Source organism: Armigeres subalbatus, chromosome 2 (assembly GCF_024139115.2).
Source record: "Armigeres subalbatus isolate Guangzhou_Male chromosome 2, GZ_Asu_2, whole genome shotgun sequence".
Lineage (NCBI taxonomy): Eukaryota > Metazoa > Arthropoda > Insecta > Diptera > Culicidae > Armigeres > Armigeres subalbatus.
The window spans coordinates 451875830-451894651 of record NC_085140.1 but is presented as its reverse complement, the minus strand read 5'-3'; the positions used below and the strand labels follow the sequence as shown (position 1 = coordinate 451894651).

Below are 18822 nucleotides of genomic sequence, written 5' to 3'. Positions count from 1 at the left end.
CGCCGAGTATTGTCCGCATCACCCTACGCTTAAACACTCCGAAAGCTCTCCGATCAGCCTCCTTTAACGTCCATGTTTCAATGCCGTATAAAGTCACCGGAAAAATCAGAGTTGTATACAGCGCAAGTTTTGTTTTCGTTTGCAGACTGCGGGACTTAAGCTGGTTACGAAGTCCGTAATAAGCCCTATTTGCAGCTGCAATACGCCTTTTCACCTCGCGGGTAACATCATTATTGCACGTCACTAATGTTCCAAAATACACAAATTCTTTTAATTTTTCACCATCCAGCACCATTTCGCTAGTACCACCACTAATGAACACACGTTGATTATCAGCGACCATGTACTTCGTTTTGCTGGTGTTGATCGTGAGTCCAATCCTCGCTGTTCCCCTCTTAAAAGGCACAAAAGCCTCTTCCACGGCTCGGCGTTCATACCGATAATATTGATATCGTCGGCAAACCCCAGGAGCATATGCGATCTTATGATAATGATACCCCTTCTTTGCACACCAGCTCTCCTAATCACTCCCTCGAGCGCTATATTGAACAGTAGATTCAAGAGGGCATCACCCTGCTTTAATCCATCTAAGGTAACTGATGATAAAAACGCATTTACATCGTGCGACCCCCAGTCAGGATCGATCGCCGCTTGCTCTTGGCGCGAAAGGATGTTCGCCCATGTTCGCCGCTTCTTCTAGGCGCGAAAAGAAGGAGAGAGAAAATGTAATAGAATAAGAAGGTACAGTTTGAATAAATTTGTCGACCAGTTAAGACGCGTGTTTTTTGATTCACCAACATATCTCCCGAAAACCAATTCTTATGAAATATTCAAGAACATTTTGGTCCTTCGAACCGGATAACCATTCCGTGATGGTCTTTGGTTGATTTGTGGTGAAATTCCGGATAAAATCGCGAGAACTTTGGATTTCCACCGGTTGGAAAAAGCTATCGGCAAACCGGCCGATTGACGCGTATTGCGTGTTGGTGTTAGTGCGTGCGCGAAACATGTTCGATCGTGTTCGACACACGGTCGAGTGAAAAGTGGAAAATTCTAGAACAAAACTGAAACTGTGAATCTGAAGATTAGTAAATTGTGGGTCTAATGACCGAAGAAACTCCTCAAATCCAACGGAGTATTATCCCAAGGATCCTTCTGGAAACTGCAAGTGAGCCGCCGGTGAATAATCTTTCGGTGCAACAACAGAAACAGGAACAAAAACGCAAGGAAATGTCGAAGAAGCTCGAGAAGATTCTCGATCATCGTGATTTGGCGAAGGAAAGAATGCTCCGGATCCGTGAGGGATTGGCTGTGGCTAACATCAGCATTCATTGGCTGCGACTACAACTCGAAACACTTCGTCAGTGTAACGATGAACTGCAGAAAACGTATCTTGATATTTGTGACCTTGTTCCAAGGGATCAGCGTGAAGGACACAAACAAAGCCATTTCCAGGACGAAGAGCTGCACGCTGAGCTTTTTGTGAACATCCAATCGGAAATTGCAAAGTGGAATGCAGCTGAAGAGGAGAAAAAGCGAGGGAATATGAGTGCCTTAGCTCCGGCATTTGTTCCGCAGCAACCGGTGGTAGTAAATAGCTCCACACCTCATCTGCATGTGCCGCTGCCAACATTCGATGGTAGTCTCGAGAACTGGTACTCGTTCAAATGCATGTTCAAAACCATCATGAGCAGGTACCCCAACGAGTCACCAGCCATAAAGCTGTACCACTTGAAAAATTCTCTCGTCGGAGGTGCAGCAGGGAAAATCGATCAAGACGTGATCAACAATAACGATTACGAATCAGCGTGGAAGATGCTCGAGGACACCTACGAAGACGAGCGACTCATCATCGACACACACATAGACGCTTTGCTCGCACTACCAAAGATGAATAGTGAGAACGGTAATGAATTGCGGAATTTAGCTTGATATCTGCACGAAACACGTCGATGCATTGAAGAACCGATCGTTACCAGTCGAAGGTCTTGCCGAGATGATCCTGCTCAATGTCATTGCCAAACGCCTTGACAAGGAAACACGAAAACTATGGGAATCGCAAATCCCGTCAGATGAACTGCCCACCTACACCGAGACGATCGACTTCCTTCGAGAACGAAGCCGTATACTCCAGAAGATGAAAGGCTACAACGAACTACGTCCATCAGTTTCCACGAGACAGAAAGGTAAACCATCCGACATCAAGCCCGTCCAAAGCAGGAATTTTGTGCAAACGTCGAATCAGTCCAAGGAATCGTGTGCATGCTGTGGAAATGAACACCTAATCTACAAGTGCGACGTGTTCAAGGACATGACGATAAGCGAGCGATACTCCAAAGTGAAGCAGACTGGCCTTTGCTTTAATTGCCTACGACGAGGTCATCGTACTGGAGAATGCAACTCGGATAGAACGTGTAAAACATGCAAACGAAAGCATCATAGTTTGCTCCATGAGAACAAGAACAGAGCTCCACAATCCGCAGTAACATCATCAGTTCCAGAAGAACATTGTGAAGTCGCTGGACAAGCACCAGGAAGTGTCAACTGTGCTCGAGCGGCAACGACAAAGCAAGTGCTTCTTTCGACGGCAGAGGTAGAAGTATATGGTTCCGGGAATAGCCGCATAGCATGCAGAGCTTTGTTGGATTCCGGATCTGACTCGCATCTCATCAGTGAAGCATTCGCGAGGAAGTTGAATATACCAATGGAGCGCGTTAACATTCCAATCAGCGGAGTGAATAATGCTGCGACACGAGTTAAGCACAAGCTTCATACCACGATTAGCTCACGTGTCAATCCATTCGTCGTTGATTTGGATTTCCTTGTCGTACCGACGATAACTGCGAATCTGCCCATCACCAAGGTGGACGTGCGTTCTTGGATCATTCCTGCTAATCTTGCGTTGGCAGACTCATCGTTCCATACTCCCGACGAAATCCAAATGATTATCGGTGCTGAACTATTTTTCGACCTGATCAAGACCGGCCGCATGAAACTTGCTGAAGGAAAGCCTACGTTAATCGAAACACAGCTGGGTTGGATTGTTAGCGGTCCGGTGAAGACGATACAAATCGGTCCCATACATGCAGTTTGCCGATTGAACCACATCGATGACCAACTAAATCGCACCCTTATGAAGTTTTAGGAACTCGAAACCTGCATAGAAGCATCTCCATATACGCCAGCGGAACAAGCCATCGTGGAACACTACGAGCGAACGACTTCACGTGACGAAAGTGGTCGGTACATTGTAAAACTGCCGTTTAACCTAAACAAGAGCCAACTTGGTGACTCTTTGGAAACGGCACGAGCACGATTTCACCGACTACTACGATCTTTCGCAAACGACGAGAAGATAAAAACGCTACACCGAATTCATGGATGAGTACCTAGAATTAGGCCATATGGTGGAAGTGCATGACAAACCCGAGGATTGCTACTTCTTACCCCACCATGCTGTCTATAAGGAGTCAAGCTCTTCGACAAAGATTCGTGTAGTTTTCGACGCTTCGGCTAAGACAACATCTGGTCTATCATTGAACGACGCTTTAGGAGTTGGACCAACAGTGCAAAACGATCTCATCACGATATTATTACGATTCTGCTGCTACCCTGTGGTACTGACAGCGGACATTCCTAAAATGTACAGGCAGGTACAAGTACACAAAGACGACAGGAAATACCAGCGCATATTGTGGCTCAACACGAACAACGAGATGGCAACATTCAGGCTAACGACCGTGACGTACGGTTGCGCCAGTGCACCCTATCTGGCAACGCGTACATTATTGCAATTGGCAAAGGATGAAGCAACCGACCTACCACTTGCATCAAAAGTCATTGAGGACAACAGCTACATCGACGATTTTCTCACCGGTGGTAGGAACGAACAAGAAGTAATAGAAATCTACAAGCAACTAACTGAGCTTCTACGACGAGGAGGATTTGGAGTGCACAAGTTTTGCTCAACAGCAAAGCTGTGCGAGATATCATACCACGATCTCCAAGAGACTCTTTTCAACTTCGAAGAAGCCGATATCAACAACGTGATTAGGACTCTTGGCCTTATTTGGAATCCCAACGAAGACTACTTCACATTCAATGTTACCTTATTGGATGGCAGAGTAGGAAACACGAGGCCAACCAAACGAAGCGTACTTTCTGCGATTGGACACCTATTCGATCCGTGTGGATACCTCGGTCCTGTGACGACGACAGCGAAACTGCTGATGCAGGACTTATGGAGGCTGAAATTGAATTGGGACGACGAGCTTCCTAACGAACAAAACGAACTGTGGACCACATTCCGAGAACAGCTTCCATTGGTTAACGCCCTACGAAAGAAACGGTGTGTAATCACAAGTGAGGCAACAATACTGGAGCTTCACGGATTTTCGGACGCTTCGCAGCGTGCATACGGGGCAGTCTTGTACACTAGGTGCATCTCCCCTAATGGAACTGTGAGCGTCGAGCTAGTTTGCAGCAAATCGAGAGTGGCTCCCTTGAAGCCAATGACTATTCCCCGTCTGGAATTATGCGGAACACTGCTTCTGGCACGTTTGGTGGAGAAAACGATTTCGGCGATGAAAATACCTTTCTCGAAAGTGACACTCCACACTGACTCACAAGTATGTTTGAGTTGGTTTGCAAAGTCACCGCTTGCTTTGAATCAGTTTGTTGCAAATCGTGTTGCTACAATACACGAGCTAACGCAGGACTACAAGTGGTGTTATGTGCGAACGTATGACAATCCTGCCGACATAATTTCCCGTGGTGTACTACCGGCAGAACTATTCGAGATGGAACAGTGGTTCAAAGGTGCACCAACTCTGTGGCTGCAAGACTCTTCTGACAACGTTGAAAGAATTTATTTGGATGACAATGAGCTGCCAGAACTTAAGCCGGCGTTAGTTGCAACTGCCGTACAACGACCAATGTCATTGGACCTGACAAGGATGAGCAGTTTTCGCCGCCTACAACGTGCGTGGGCGTATGTGTTGCGTTTTATCAAAAATGTGCGTACGAAGGTTCGTAACACTTCCGACTTGCAAGTGTGTGAAATCGCTGAAGCAACACAAACTATATACTGAAGCTCGTGTAAAGGAGGCGTTTGATGAGATTTCCGACGCTATGGTAAAGGGTAAGCAGTTGAAGCAGTACCGAGGTTTAGCTCTTTTCGTCGATAAGGATGGGATCATCAGGGTTGGTGGTCGCCTGAAATATTCATCGATACCCTATGACGGCAAGCATCAAATATTGTTGCCAGAAAAGCATCACGTGACTGAAATTCTGGTTCGTCAACTACACATCGATAATTTTCATGTTGGACAACGAGGATTGTTGGCTATTCTACGTGAACGCTATTGGCCCATCAAAGCAAGGTTGCTAATAAAACGCATTGTCTCCAAATGCTATGTCTGTTTTCGGCACAATCCATCGCCGGTGAACCAGTTCATGGGCGACCTCCCAGACTACAGGATTACACCTTCACCCGTTTTTTCGAATACTGGAGTCGATTATGCCGGCCCAGTATATCTCAAGGAAGCTGGTAGGAAGAAAACGCTGTACAAGGCTTATATCGCAGTGTTTATTTGTTTGGCCACCAAGGCCATTCATATTGAGGTAGTATCAAACTTGACCGGAGAAAACTTCATCGCTGCTCTACAACGGTTTATCAGCCGACGTGGTATGGTGAGTAATATGTATTCCGACAATGGAACTACATTTGTTGGTGCGAATCATGAGCTAGCCGAGCTGCGCAGAATGTTCGAGGATCAGGCACTTCAACAAAATTGAACGATTTCTGTACATCCAAAGAAATTGTATGGAACTTTATTCCGCCACGTAGTCCGCATTTCAGTGGTATATGGGAGGCGAGGGTAAAATCCGTCAAACATCATTTGAAGCGTGTCGTCGGTGAGACCAAACTAACGTACGAAGAAATGACAACATTTCTAGCGCAGTGTGAGGCCATCTTGAACAGTCGTCCATTGATTCCTGTATCGGATGACCCGAACGACATCGAGGTTTTGACCCCATCACACTTCCTTATCGGACGATCAGCTTTGAGCATTCCGGAACCGTCATATGAGGATGTGAAGGTTGGTCGATTGGGACGTTGGCAACATATTCAGTTAATGAAGCAGCATTTCTGGAAGCGCTGGTCAGCTGAGTATTTGCATTATTTGCAATCCAGACCGAAGTGGAATAGTGAAGTTTCGAAAATCGATATTGGCGCCGTAGTCGTACTGAAGGACGATAATGCACCACCGCACCAGTGGCGATTGGGACGCATCGTGGCTACACACCCTGGACAGGATGGCATTGTGCGAGTCGTTACAGTCCGTGCTGACTCAAAGGAGTTTCGACGAGCGGTAGCAAAGGTTTGCTTCCTTCCAAATGTTGATCCGATGGACTCAACGGGGGGAGTATGATGATAAAAACGCATTTACATCGTGCGACCCCCAGTCAGGATCGATCGCCGCTTGCTCTTGGCGCGAAAGGATGTTCGCCCATGTTCGCCGCTTCTTCTAGGCGCGAAAAGAAGGAGAGAGAAAATGTAATAGAATAAGAAGGTACAGTTTGAATAAATTTGTCGACCAGTTAAGACGCGTGTTTTTTGATTCACCAACATATCTCCCGAAAACCAATTCTTACAAAATATTCAAGAACATTTACAGTAAACAAATGACGTCGATATTTCATCCGCAACCCTTACACTTGATTTCGATCCGTCCAACGTTATACGAATCAGCCGTATCAGTTTCGCCGGAAAACCATGTTTAAGCTTAATTTGCCATAATTCATTCCGTTTCACTGAATCGTACGCCGCCTTGAAATCAATAAACAGATAATGTGTCTGCAAGTTGTACTCCCGGAATTTATCAAGGATTTGTCTCAGGGTAAACACTACCTTCACTACCATACTACCCATAATTGTGCAATGTTAGGCTTTGGTTTTTTTTTTACTTTTTATCTCAATGCGGTGGATTTTTTGATTTTCTAAATATACCGAGTTTTGTTCGAAAAATTGTTGCTAAATGTCGTGGCATTTTTGTCGACGATAAAAATTCACGATTTCTACAGATTATATTATTTTATAGAACGTCATCGGAAACGACGCTTTTATTGGTATTGTTTAATCTTCCAAGAGATTCTCCAAACCAAGCCAAAGTTATTAGAGACAATCCAGAGAGTTTTCATTCTAAGCAATTGCATTTTAGCTCAATCACTTCAACCACGTTAACAGTTCAATTTAAAAATAATATGTCTATCGTCATTGCATTAGTCATTACCGGAATCAAGCACGTAGTGGGGTTGATATAGGTAAAAACGCCAATCGAATATTGTATTACTCGCTAAAATATTTGAATGGCCATGGTCGCAAATTCTATTTTCGTTTTTACTAGCTGCATTTTTAATATCCTTGGTTTTTGATCATGTGTATTTTAACAGTGTTCAAAAAATACCAAAACTCACATGTTTCAGAGAAGGAAAAAATCTGCCTTTGAAATTTGCATAGTTACGCGTTATATTAAAAATGTTGCTTTTTGTTACGAGGGGGACTCGGATTTTTGCGTTACGTAATTTGTGAACAGACCGTAAAACCTCCGCATATCGTTCTGCTCCTTTTTTCCCTGCGCCTCGCTAATCACTTGTTCTTCATATTCTTACTTCTTCCTGCGGTGAGTTCGTTTTTCGGCTACTCTTGCTTCCTTGTACCGATCTCTATTCGATCGGGTACCCGACACCAACATCCGGCTTCTGGCAACATTATTTTCGCCTGTCACTCTCTGGCACTCCACATCGAACCAACCCGTCCTGCTGGGTCGCCTCTGTGCAGTGCCTACCACTTCTCGTGCTGTTGTGCTCACCGCTCCATGGATCGACTCCCATAGATCGTTGATGTTGTCGCTAACGTTGATTGCACTTATCCGTTCGTCGAGCTTCTGGCGATACTCAGCCGATACTCCTTCCGCCGACAATCGCTGGATATTGTAACGCATTGTTCGCTGAGATCTTTCGTTCGATACAGTTGACAACGGTGATCGAATTTTACTGACAAAGCGTTAGTGATCTGAGTCAATGTTCGGACCTCTGAATGTCCGCACATCGATAACATCCGAGAAATGGCGCTTATCCACCAGAACATGGTCTATCTGGTTTCTTTCGTGCAACCCGTCCTACAGATGGTCATCCCTCTGGCAGCAGCGAAATTTACTAGCCGTAGGCCGTTGTAATTAGTAGCGGAGTGAAGGCTCTCCCTACCGATTATAGGACGGAAAAAGTCCTCTCTACCGACTGGCGACCTGAGCGTTAGCGTCTCCGATAACAATTTTTAACGTCATGCGTCAAGTCGAGCACATTTTATGGGGCTCCATATACAGATGTGCTCGACTTGCGGTTAGCGGCAGCATAGGCTTTATCAAGACATTCATAAAACGTGTCCTTCACGTCGTCGGATTTATCGTTTGTCGGTGCTGTAATTGAAGAATTTGCCCCGTATCATCAACACACAGATTCGCTCGCTATTCGTGCGCATCACTCGCTTCATCTGCTTGCCCATCACTACGAAACCAACTACATGCACTGCTTTTACGCCGCCGCTGAGATAGATGTTATACTTGAATGCAGTGTTGGACGTGGGGTCCACGGCTCGGAATTCACATTCTCCGGATCTGGGCCATCGGACTTCTTGAATAGCGGCCACGTTCACTCCAACCTTCTGCAGTTCGGGAGCCAGAAGGCTCACTCGTCCAGGTTCATTTAGGGTCCTGACATTCCAGGTACCGAGTTTCCAATCATAGTCCTTATTGCGTTGCAGGTCAGTTGCCAAAAATAACGTTCTCCATTTTTCGTGGTATTTGAGAGGCTTCAGTAATCTACCTTACCGGGCTCACGTTATACCTACATCGCGCGGGTGGGGCTGCCACCTTAGGTATAACTGACGCGATAGAGCATTTCGTTAATCAGCCGCTGGGTACTAGGCAGACGCTGTTTGAACCACACCTCCTGGTGATGTCAGAAGGACAACAGTGCCCAGGCTGCACTACCAGCTAAGTACATAACCCTTAGCTGTCGGTCTTTTGTCATCGGACGACCCGTGGAAGCGTGAGATAGGAACTTAGCCCCAGTTCTGTTCCCGAATTCAGTTCCACATTCCAGTAGCTCAGGACAGTTCAGGCGGCGGCTTAGCAGATCGAAAGCAAACATTCTCTGCAGATATTCACGTCTTTGGCGGAGATTTTCTAAACTAATTAGCTGACAACGGTTCTCGGGTGCTCGTACTGCGGTAACCACCAAGGACCAATCCATGGCAATCTCCTAAAAGCGAACCGCACAAAACTACGTTGAACACGTTCGATACGAGACGACTGAAGAACCTCATGAAACGGGGCCCAAACCGGTACGGCATATAGAAGTATGCTACGAACAAGAAAGCTGTACAAACTTTAAAAGGCATACACAGTGTTGAATTCCGTGCCATTGCGACGAATGAAACCAAGCACGGTGGTTATTGTAACCAAGTGGCACTACTAATGGGATTAGTAGGCCTAGCTTCCGATTTGATCAGGGAACTGTCATCGAACAGAACTGTTCCCACTGGTTTCGGAGGCGGTCCGAGGCGGTCTAATTTGTTAGAATATCGGGTAGTGTGCAACGCTTCGCTGTAGATCGCAGATGGTTAGAAAGCAGGCGCCAGTTGGTTGTAGTTGCTCTTGGGTAGTTAAGAAATATTGTTATGGATTTATTGTATATACCTAATGTTGAATAAAGAGAACTGCAGCTGCTGGCAGAAGTATCAGTCAGTAGCCTGCCGTGGAGTGAGGGGGAACTCTAGTTGTTATTCTTTGTGAGGGGGTTCCCTTCTCCGGTCAACAGGTTATGGGCCCAGGAATGATACCGTTATCCATTTTAGTGGGATGTTATGGCCGTCGACGTCATCCCAGTGGGATCATGGATCTGCCGCATAAGTCGCGTGGCGCAGTGGGATCATGGATCAGCCACGTAAGTCTTGGGTAGCGCCGAACGGAATTCATCAGGAGGTTGGAACGTTCGGTTAGGTTGAGTCAAGGCAGAGCTGGTCGGCAGATCATCGAGAGGCGCTGTGCAAGCTTCGGAGTCGGGCCACTTGTGCAGACGCATGTGCTGGAGAGGTTGTCGGAGTGGAGGCCATTTGTATAGTGAGGAATTGTTCGGCGAGGAGGAGCTCAGAACTAGAGGCTCAATGTTAGGAGGAGCCAGGAGAGTTGCTAGGCGTGCACACTAAGGAGGAGTGTTGGAATATCGGGTAGTGTGCAACGCTTCGCTATAGATCGCAGATGGTTATGAAGCAGGCGCCAGTTGGTTGTTGTTGCTCTTGGTTAAGAAATATTGTTATGGATTTATTGTATATACCTAATGTTGAATAAAGAGAACTGCAGCTGCTTGCAGAAGTATCAGTCGTGGAATGAGAGGGAACTCTAGTTGTTATTCTTTGTGAGGGGGTTCCTTTCTCCGGTCAACATAATTTGCTTAGCGCTAAGGAGTGCGGCATTTTGTCGATAGCTTTGGAAAAGTTTATGTAAATGGTGTCTACTTGGCATCGTTTTTCAAGACTAGAGTTCAACAACTGATGTATGCCATAAGATTTGTCACCATAGATCGTCTTTTAACGAAGCCATGTTGATATTCGAATATGATAGGCTCGGCCGACGAGTACAGTCTATCGTGAACTAGGGGCTCAAGTGTCTTGGTAAGGCATCACAGTATTTAAATAGGGTGGTAGTTTTCAAAATTATGAATGCTACCCGATTTGTGTATTGGAGTGACTGCGGGTAATTTCCAGGCGTCAGGGAAGACACCATGCGTGAGCGATAAATTGAACAACAGGCAAACGTCAGAACATTTTTGGATAAAAATTGGCGGCAGTTTTCTGATCCAGGGCCCTTTGATGAATCAATAGAACTCAAGGCGTTTGCTAGTATTTCTGTAGTTAGTTGAGAATATCGGACGTGGGAAGTTGATGTTGTATGAGAGATACGGTATTACATATACAGACTTGAAAAAGTTGGCAAAAAGTTCAGCTGTTTCGTAGGTGTCGCTGGATGTAACGTCGCCAAATGTCATTTCCGATGGAACCTGCTGCGAGCTTTTCTTAGTTTTAATGAACCTCCAGATAGATTTCAAGGGGTTCAATTGAACTTCATCATGGACACGGTGAATGTATTTAAAGAATGTAGTGGGAACATATTCATGATACTCTGCTTCGATGCGTTGAAGACGTGAAATTCGTGACTTCAACCACTGCATAATAGTACTTTAAACGTCATAGAGATAGAACTAAAAACTCTCCATTACATCATGCACACTTAACTCATTTCACCGCATTCGGTAAATTTTACCGAAATCTCAACAGCCGAACTGTTCGGTAATTTATTTTACAGATTTTTTGTAATTTTTTCCATTGCTCAACTGTCAAAATCACCGAAAATCAGTTAAATTATTTACCGAACAGTTCTGCTGTTGAGATTTCGGTAAAATTTTACCGAATTCGGCGATTTATTTTAAGTGTGTGGAGAGTAGAATGGCTTTCTTTTCTAAGAACAAACCTAAACACATTGTTGCTAATATTCAGATACTTACATTAAGTATATTCGAGAATCCTACTGTCCAAATTCACCAACATTACCCGTTGGGGCGGTAGGAGTTGAGGATATTTCTGAGCTTATGCCAACCGCGTTGTCAGGTAATAGAGGTAACACCGTAGGCATTACTGATGCAACGTCTGCACTGTCTGATGCCGATTGATGCGTCTCCATATGGCGATTAAGATTGCTCTTGTGGCTATAACTACAATTGCACTTATCACAGCGATAAGGTTTAACACCTGCAAATTTCACAAAAAAAACGAAAATATTAAATAAAATTGATCGCAGGATTGTGTCTGATACTGATTAATTGTTTCACACTTACCGGTATGAGTGCTTTCGTGATCGACCTGGAACTGCTTACGTATGAACGATTTATCGCAAAAGTTGCACTTGAATGGTTTTATCCCTAAAATGGAGAGGATTAGGGTATTAATATTTACAAGTAACAAAAAAAAAGTCGATAAGAAATAGTCTTATAACATTCGAACCAATTACTAAAATGAGTTGAAGCTCGAATCTTATTTTTGCTAGCGACCATACATCTCATAGAACTCACCAGTATGTTTGCATTCATGCTCCAATTGTAATCGTTTGAGAGTGAATGTTCTATCACAGTAAGAGCATTTAAATGGTTTGATATCTGCAAAAGAACCTTTTCAGTTATACAACAATTTGTGCCAGATCATCAGCGATAACCTACCACTGTGTGTCATTTCATGCATCCGCCGAATGGGGTAGCTGGCGAATGACATCGAACAGTGCCGACACGGGTATGGCCGTTCGCCAGTGTGCGATCGCATGTGCGTGATTAGTCCTTTCTTGATCTTGAATGATTTGCCGCATACTTCACACTTGAACGGTAACGGCACATTCCCATGGTCGTACTCGTGCGAGGTGAGCTGAACCTTTTGGTAGAATCCCGCACCGCACGTACCACACACGAATGGTTTCTCGTTGGAATGGTGCCGTTGGTGAACCTTTAAAGCACTTCTACTTGAAAAATACTTATTGCAGACATCGCATTGAAAAGGCTTTTGATCGGCGTGATTCGATTCATGGAATAACAAGACATCCTTGGAACGGAATTTGAGTCCGCACGTTGTGCACTGGTGGCTTAAGGGCTTCGAGTTTCTTTTACGATGAATTCTAAGTAATCGTTCGGAGGCAAACCTCTTGAAGCATACCGGACATTCGGCCTGTCTTTGATCATCTTCTTCCGGTTTGCTCAACTGCTTGTCCAACTTATGAGTTTCGAGACTATGCTTAATCAGCAGCTCTTCCGAGGGAAATGATTTGGAGCAACGCTGAACACAGCATATTATCTCACCGTACTCCTGTTTCATTTTATCTTCGATCGTTTTGGGATGTTTATAGGCATGTTTCCGTCTACTGACAGCACTTATGAAACGAGATTTACACTTCCGACACTCGAAGAGCTTAGTAACATGCTTCCATATCCTTCTGTGATTGTCCAATGCTTTGTGCTTGATAAATCTTCGTTTGCATATTTCGCAATGTATGGTGTCTGTTCTCTTTACTAAGAATTTTTTATGGACTTCGACATGTGAATCAAGATCTTCTTGGGCTTTGAAATTCTGACGACAACAACAGCACACAAAATTTGCTTCTGGTAGTATAATAATATCAAACATCTCAAGCTCCTTCTCATCTAAGGTATCATTGTTATCTGCCACTTCCGATTCATCGCCACTTTCAAGTTTCACTTTTCGTTTTCTTTTGAACTTTATCTTAGCGATTGACTTTTTATCATCTATCTTGTTTCTTTTCCCATTTTTGCTAGTTACTTTTGAAGTATTACTTTTCCTAGTTAATTCAACCCTGGCCTTGATGGTACTTAACTTATCATCATCTGAATCCGTTGCATTTATCGATGCAGCGGAATTATGTTCCAGGCCATCATCGCTAATAACACGTTGTGCCTCATCTTCTTCCAGCTTGACAATGATCATCTCGAATGATAACTTTTCATCATTCAGAAGTTTATCACTGCGTAGCTTTGCGTCAGAATCCCGAACTTTTCCGACAAATGCACCCACAGCTTCAACATCGCGAACACATGATTCGCATATTAAATTTGGAAGTCCATCATTCTCTGACAGCTGCAATCAATAAGCATATGAAATAGTTTTAATTGAAGATTTTTTTTGAGAAGAACTTTCTTACCGTTATCGAGCAACTCGAGGTGATTGTGGATGCAAGATTAATATCATTGACGTTTGAGAATATAGATATTAAAGATTCCCCTTTACATTGCAAACAAATGCGGCAAATGCTCATGTTGAATATCCTGAAACGAACAATATGAATGTAAGTTTAATTCCTCATTCGATTGTTGTATAAATATACTAAATGAACGGGGTCTATCATTGAGTTACAAATCAAGTCATACTAAAGGTTATTTAATTCAAATCTCTTCCTGGGAAATTCGCAGGTGAGATTTTTTCGTCATGCCTGAACATGGAATAATCTGGTTATACAGATGCATAAGTGGTAGTGTCGTAATCGGGACAATAATTTCTAGGCTCAACAGTTCGTCGCAACAATACTCAGAAAACTGAGGTTCCTTCTCCGTTATGGCGGCTATTAGTGGGTCGATGAATCCGAATCCACAGAGTTTAACGCTGGACCCAAACACTGGAGTAATTATCTTATATTGAACGAATTAATGTCTATTTAATTCCATCACGTTGTAATCTTTACAGATTCATATTTCGACCTCAACTGTAAGGCCGTATTCAGTGTCTCGTACTTGTCTTATATTGATAATACACTACACTCGAATAACTTTCCATTAGCCTGAGACTCGACAAAAAAGTTTTGTTCATTTTTGCTTCAAGTGTACCTACTGTTAACTTGTTTCAGGATGAAAATTCAAATAACAGATGATTATGGCAAATGAGGAATATGTATTCCTTTTTTTACTACAGAATTATTAATATGAAATAAAATACTCCGGTCTATTTTGCTTGCAGTTCAATATCCTCGATTTTGTTTTGATTCGTTAGTTCAGCCTCATCTACACTGACTGACAGTAAACAGAAAAAGATATTAAACTGCAGATGGAGAGTGTCGCTGTTGTCACAGCTCGGACCTACACACGGAACCGCAAATCAACTCACTTTTGAGTTTCCCCTTAATGCGTGAGAAAAGCTATCAGAGTAGTAAGTAAATGCTCGGTGAAATACAAAAAAAGGTAAGTGCTTTGCCTTAAAATCGGTGGTTTTAGCACTACTCTCAAAGAAATAACACCAGTCACATTTTATTTGCCCGATTTCTGAAAGTATTAGGCTCAGGGAAAACCTTGTAACGGTTATTTTGCAAAATTGGCACAATTTCACTTGCATGCAGCGTTAGAACAATGGCAGGTGTGCATCGGCGCGGTGGACGATGCGTTACCGCTTTACCGTTACCGATGCACACTTATACTGTCATTGGTGGTATAAGTACCATGGTACAATAATCTTGAAATGAGTACCATACCAATTATTGTCTTTGTCAAAGATAGTCTTGGAATAATTTTCTTGTCCTCTTGTACCATGGTACAAGTACCAACCACAGGCGTGTCCTTAGTATTACATTCTTTTAACACTTTCAGGTCGGATGAGTCATATATGCTGTGCAAACGCTACGTGCACGCTGCATAGAAAAGACCCTTCCCTTCATTCTCTGCAAAATCCTACCGACCACAGTAAGTTTCTACTCAACCAAGAAGCATAATGTATTTGGCTCCAGAAATTAGTCGTTTATTCAAGCAAAGTGACGTTCAATGTAATTGTACTAATCATAATCACTCTCGTTTGTAGAATGGTTTATTCGTGCTCGACATTTTCAATGCGAATGGAAACACAAGAGCAAACATGGCCATGTAATTTAGCTCTATACGTACTTGCGCAGATTTTTGATGATCGATGGGGTCCGATGAATTTCGACGAATAAGCAGCGGCTTGCTTGGAAAATGTCAGCTGCCATCGAGATGTCCACGTTACGATTTGACGCGCAACGACAAGATGGCCCGTGCGTGTTTTGGTCGAATTATAGATGCGGAGGGAGTGGAGGGTGGAATGGAAGCTTCCGTTGTTGTCCTGCGAAAGCGATGGCGGCGTAAGCAATAGTGCTGTCCAATGAGAGCTTGAAGTAGCTCGAAGTTTCTCCCTGTCCTGCTCATGCCCATTTGTTGACAAAAAAGAACGAGCAGGACGAGAACAACTTCGAGCTACTTCGAGTTGCTCATTGGACAGCACTAATGCCGGCTATGTCGCCCTTACGGATCGACCGAACGGAGATCGTTGAAACCCCACAGCGAGTTTACAACGTGCAATGGACGACACACGCTCTCGGATGTCTCCCGCGGTCCTCAGAAATTGACGAAGGGACCTTACCTTCGGCAAAGGACCACCGATGGTAGGCTCTTGGCTACAATGGGCTTGGGCGAATTCACTTACTCCGATTAACTACCTACTTGAGACGGGGCTTCACGGTACACACGGATTTCTACAATCTTGGCGAAATTCGCGGCTTACACTCCGACGGAACCTTGTACGGTCGCCGTAAGATGACGAAAATTGAATCCCGCATGGTACTGCTTCACAAACTTTCTTGAAATTGGTGCAAGTTGACGGCATAAAATCTTGGAGAATACCTTGTAGGCGACGGTCAGCAATGTTAGTTGCTACAATCCAGCTATGCTGGGTCATTATGCCGAAGGTCATTAGGACTGGTTGTTAGGCCGAACGGTCATTAGGCCGAATGAAAAGTGGGAATGAGAAGTGGGTAGATCGAAGTGAGGAAGAAGTAGAACGGAAGAAGAAAGAAGGAAAAGGAGGAAGAAGTAAGTAGGAGAAGGAACAAGGATGCGGTCAGGAAGAGTAAGAAGTAAGAAAAAGGAAAAAAGAAGAAGGAAAAAAGAAGAACAAAGAAAGTAGAAGGAAGAGGGAATAAGAAAGAAGGAAGAAGGAAGGAAGATGAGGGAAGGAGGACGAAGACAGAAGGAAGAAAAATAAAAGAAGAAGGAAGAAGAAAGAAAGAAGAATGAAAGGAGAAAGAAGAAGGAAAAAGAAAGCAGGAAGAATGTGGAAGGAAGTAGGAAGAAGGCTGAGGGAAGGAGCAAGAAAGAAGGAGGAAGAAAGAAAGAATAAGGAAGAAGGAGGAAGGAATAAAGAAGAAGGATGCATGAAGGAAAAAGAAGGAAGAAGAAAGAAGAAGAAAGGAAGACGAAAGAAAGTAAAAGGAAGAAAGAAGGGAGAAAGTAGAAGGAAGAAACAAGAAGGAAAAAAAGGAAGAGCGAAGAAAACAAAAAGGAAGAAGAAGGAAAAAGAAGACAGATAGAAGAAGGAAGATGTAAGATGGGAAAAGGAAAAAAAGGTAAGATGAAGGAAGAATTTCTCATTTTTCACTTTTTTCTCATTCGACCTAATAACCTTCGGCCAAATTGCCTGACACCAATCCAGCTTATCGCCTTTTTTGTAGATGGGACACAATACCCTTCACATCCACTCCTGCGACAGAACCTTATCCTCTCAAACCTTGGTTTACCCAGTGCAGCGTTCTAGCCAGTGTCTCACCACCGTGTTTAAGTTGCTCTCCAGGCTGCCACATGGCCGCTCAGATGGTCTTCGTAATGCTTCCGTCACCTCCCGTTTATGTCCCTCAGCACCACAGCATTTTTCTCGTTCGTGACTCACTGACACTACTCATCAAACTAACCATTTCGTTGGCGTTGCCTAACACTTCCTGCGCTGTTGTAGTGACAGCTTTGTGGATATTTTCCCACAATCTGTTGACGTCACCAGATCCGTCCTCCTATCTGTTCGTCCAACTTCTGAATATATTTGCGGATACATGCAATTTTTTATAGAAGTTCAACTCAACCCACTGCTAAACTCCACCACTTTATAGACAAAGGCAAGCCCCAAAACTCGCAGTGCCCTCGGCAACGAAAGCCAAACACTTTCTAAATTATTTAAAGTGTTTGTCAGCGGTGTAGATGTAGTTTACAATAGAAACAAGGATCAAAAAGCTGGGGTTGCTTTTGCAAGTTTATGAAAGATCGTAATCTTAATTAATTTTTTTTCAGACTTCATGAGGGTTAAAATGTAAAATACGATGCAACAACTATTTCACGCCCATGGATGTGATACTCACAATCTACAGATTTCCAAAAATCAATTGATTGAACAAACAAATTATAATTGAGCCTGATTCTGCTATATTCTTCTTCTTATTGTATTGCTCTAAATTCCAACTGGAACTGGTCTGCTTTCCAACTTACACCCATTATTCTTGTTTACGTATGAACGCGCGTTCGAACGAAAGTTGAAGTGCATTCTAGTTTACGCCAGCAAAATCAAATGGAGAAACTGTTCGAACGAATCGCATTCGTTCGAAAGTATCGTTCGTCCGTAAACAAGAATAAGGGTGTTAGTGTTCTATTAGCGTTTCCTCAGTTATTAATCGAAAGCTTTTCTAACGCCCGCCATTTGCATGAGTATGTATCTTGTGTGACAAGTACAATGGATACACTATGTCCAGGGAGTCGAGAATGTTTCCCGCCCGGAAACATCCTAGACTGGACCTAAGACTAACTGGAGACCCAGTTTCTGCTATATTACCAGTACTTACAAACAAACAAGGTGGTCCCGACAGCGCAAAAGTCGTGGATATTACATTTTTCTATACAGCGTGTTGAGCTTCCAAGTGACGACGCAAGTTAGTTTTATGACTGTAACTACAATTGCACATGTTGCATTGATACGGTTTAATGCCTGAATGTTTTAAACAGCATTACGTAAACAGATAAAGAAAAGAAATATTCTAAAAGGACATTTTAGTTATACTAACCAGAGTGTGTTTTCTCGTGATCAATTTGGAATTGCTTGCGAATGAATCCTTTATCGCAATAGTTGCACTTGAATGGTTTGATACCTACAAAATAAAATTACACAACTTGTAGGTGTAAGCATTGACTGTTTAACAGGAAGAATAGAAAAAAATATAAATTAAAAATTTCTCACCTGTATGTTTACTTTCGTGCTCAACTTGTAGCCGCTTGAGAGTGAACGTTTTATCACAGAATGTGCATTTGAAAGGTTTACTTTCTGGAAGAACAGAACATTGATTGAAATCAGTTTTATGTCCTACATGATGCTAGGCATAATTCCGCTTACCGGTG

General features: G+C 43.5%; 2 protein-coding genes across 2 annotated transcripts in view; one reads left to right on the top strand and one right to left on the bottom strand.

The window, feature by feature from the left end:
- The first annotated feature begins 3404 nt into the window (after nt 1-3404).
- On the top strand, nt 3405-5796 carry LOC134210452 (uncharacterized). The gene is made up of 2 exons (XM_062686497.1): nt 3405-4906; nt 5028-5796. Exons 1-2 carry the CDS (start codon nt 3405-3407, stop codon nt 5794-5796), a joined length of 2271 nt encoding a protein of 756 aa, XP_062542481.1.
- A 5829-nt stretch (nt 5797-11625) lies between these two features.
- LOC134210451 (uncharacterized) overlaps nt 11626-18822 on the bottom strand; it is a 73745-nt gene continuing 66548 nt past the window's right edge. Inside the window, exons 29-34 of the mRNA XM_062686496.1 lie at nt 14497-14522; nt 13818-13941; nt 12334-13753; nt 12190-12273; nt 11956-12039; nt 11626-11869 (exon numbers count right to left, since the gene is read on the bottom strand). Coding sequence (XP_062542480.1) covers nt 11646-11869; nt 11956-12039; nt 12190-12273; nt 12334-13753; nt 13818-13941; nt 14497-14522 — 1962 coding nt within the window. The 3' untranslated portion in view covers nt 11626-11645. The remainder of the gene's footprint in view (nt 11870-11955; nt 12040-12189; nt 12274-12333; nt 13754-13817; nt 13942-14496; nt 14523-18822) is intronic.

Excerpts from the sequence above, each read along its gene's own strand:
- LOC134210452 (XM_062686497.1), top strand. The coding sequence starts at position 3,405 with ATGGTGGAAGTGCATGACAAACCCGAGGATTGCTACTTCTTACCCCAC. Across the intron at positions 4,907-5,027 it reads CTGCCAGAACTTAAGCCGGC|GTTCGTAACACTTCCGACTT; the intron begins GTTAGTTGCAAC and ends GTGCGTACGAAG.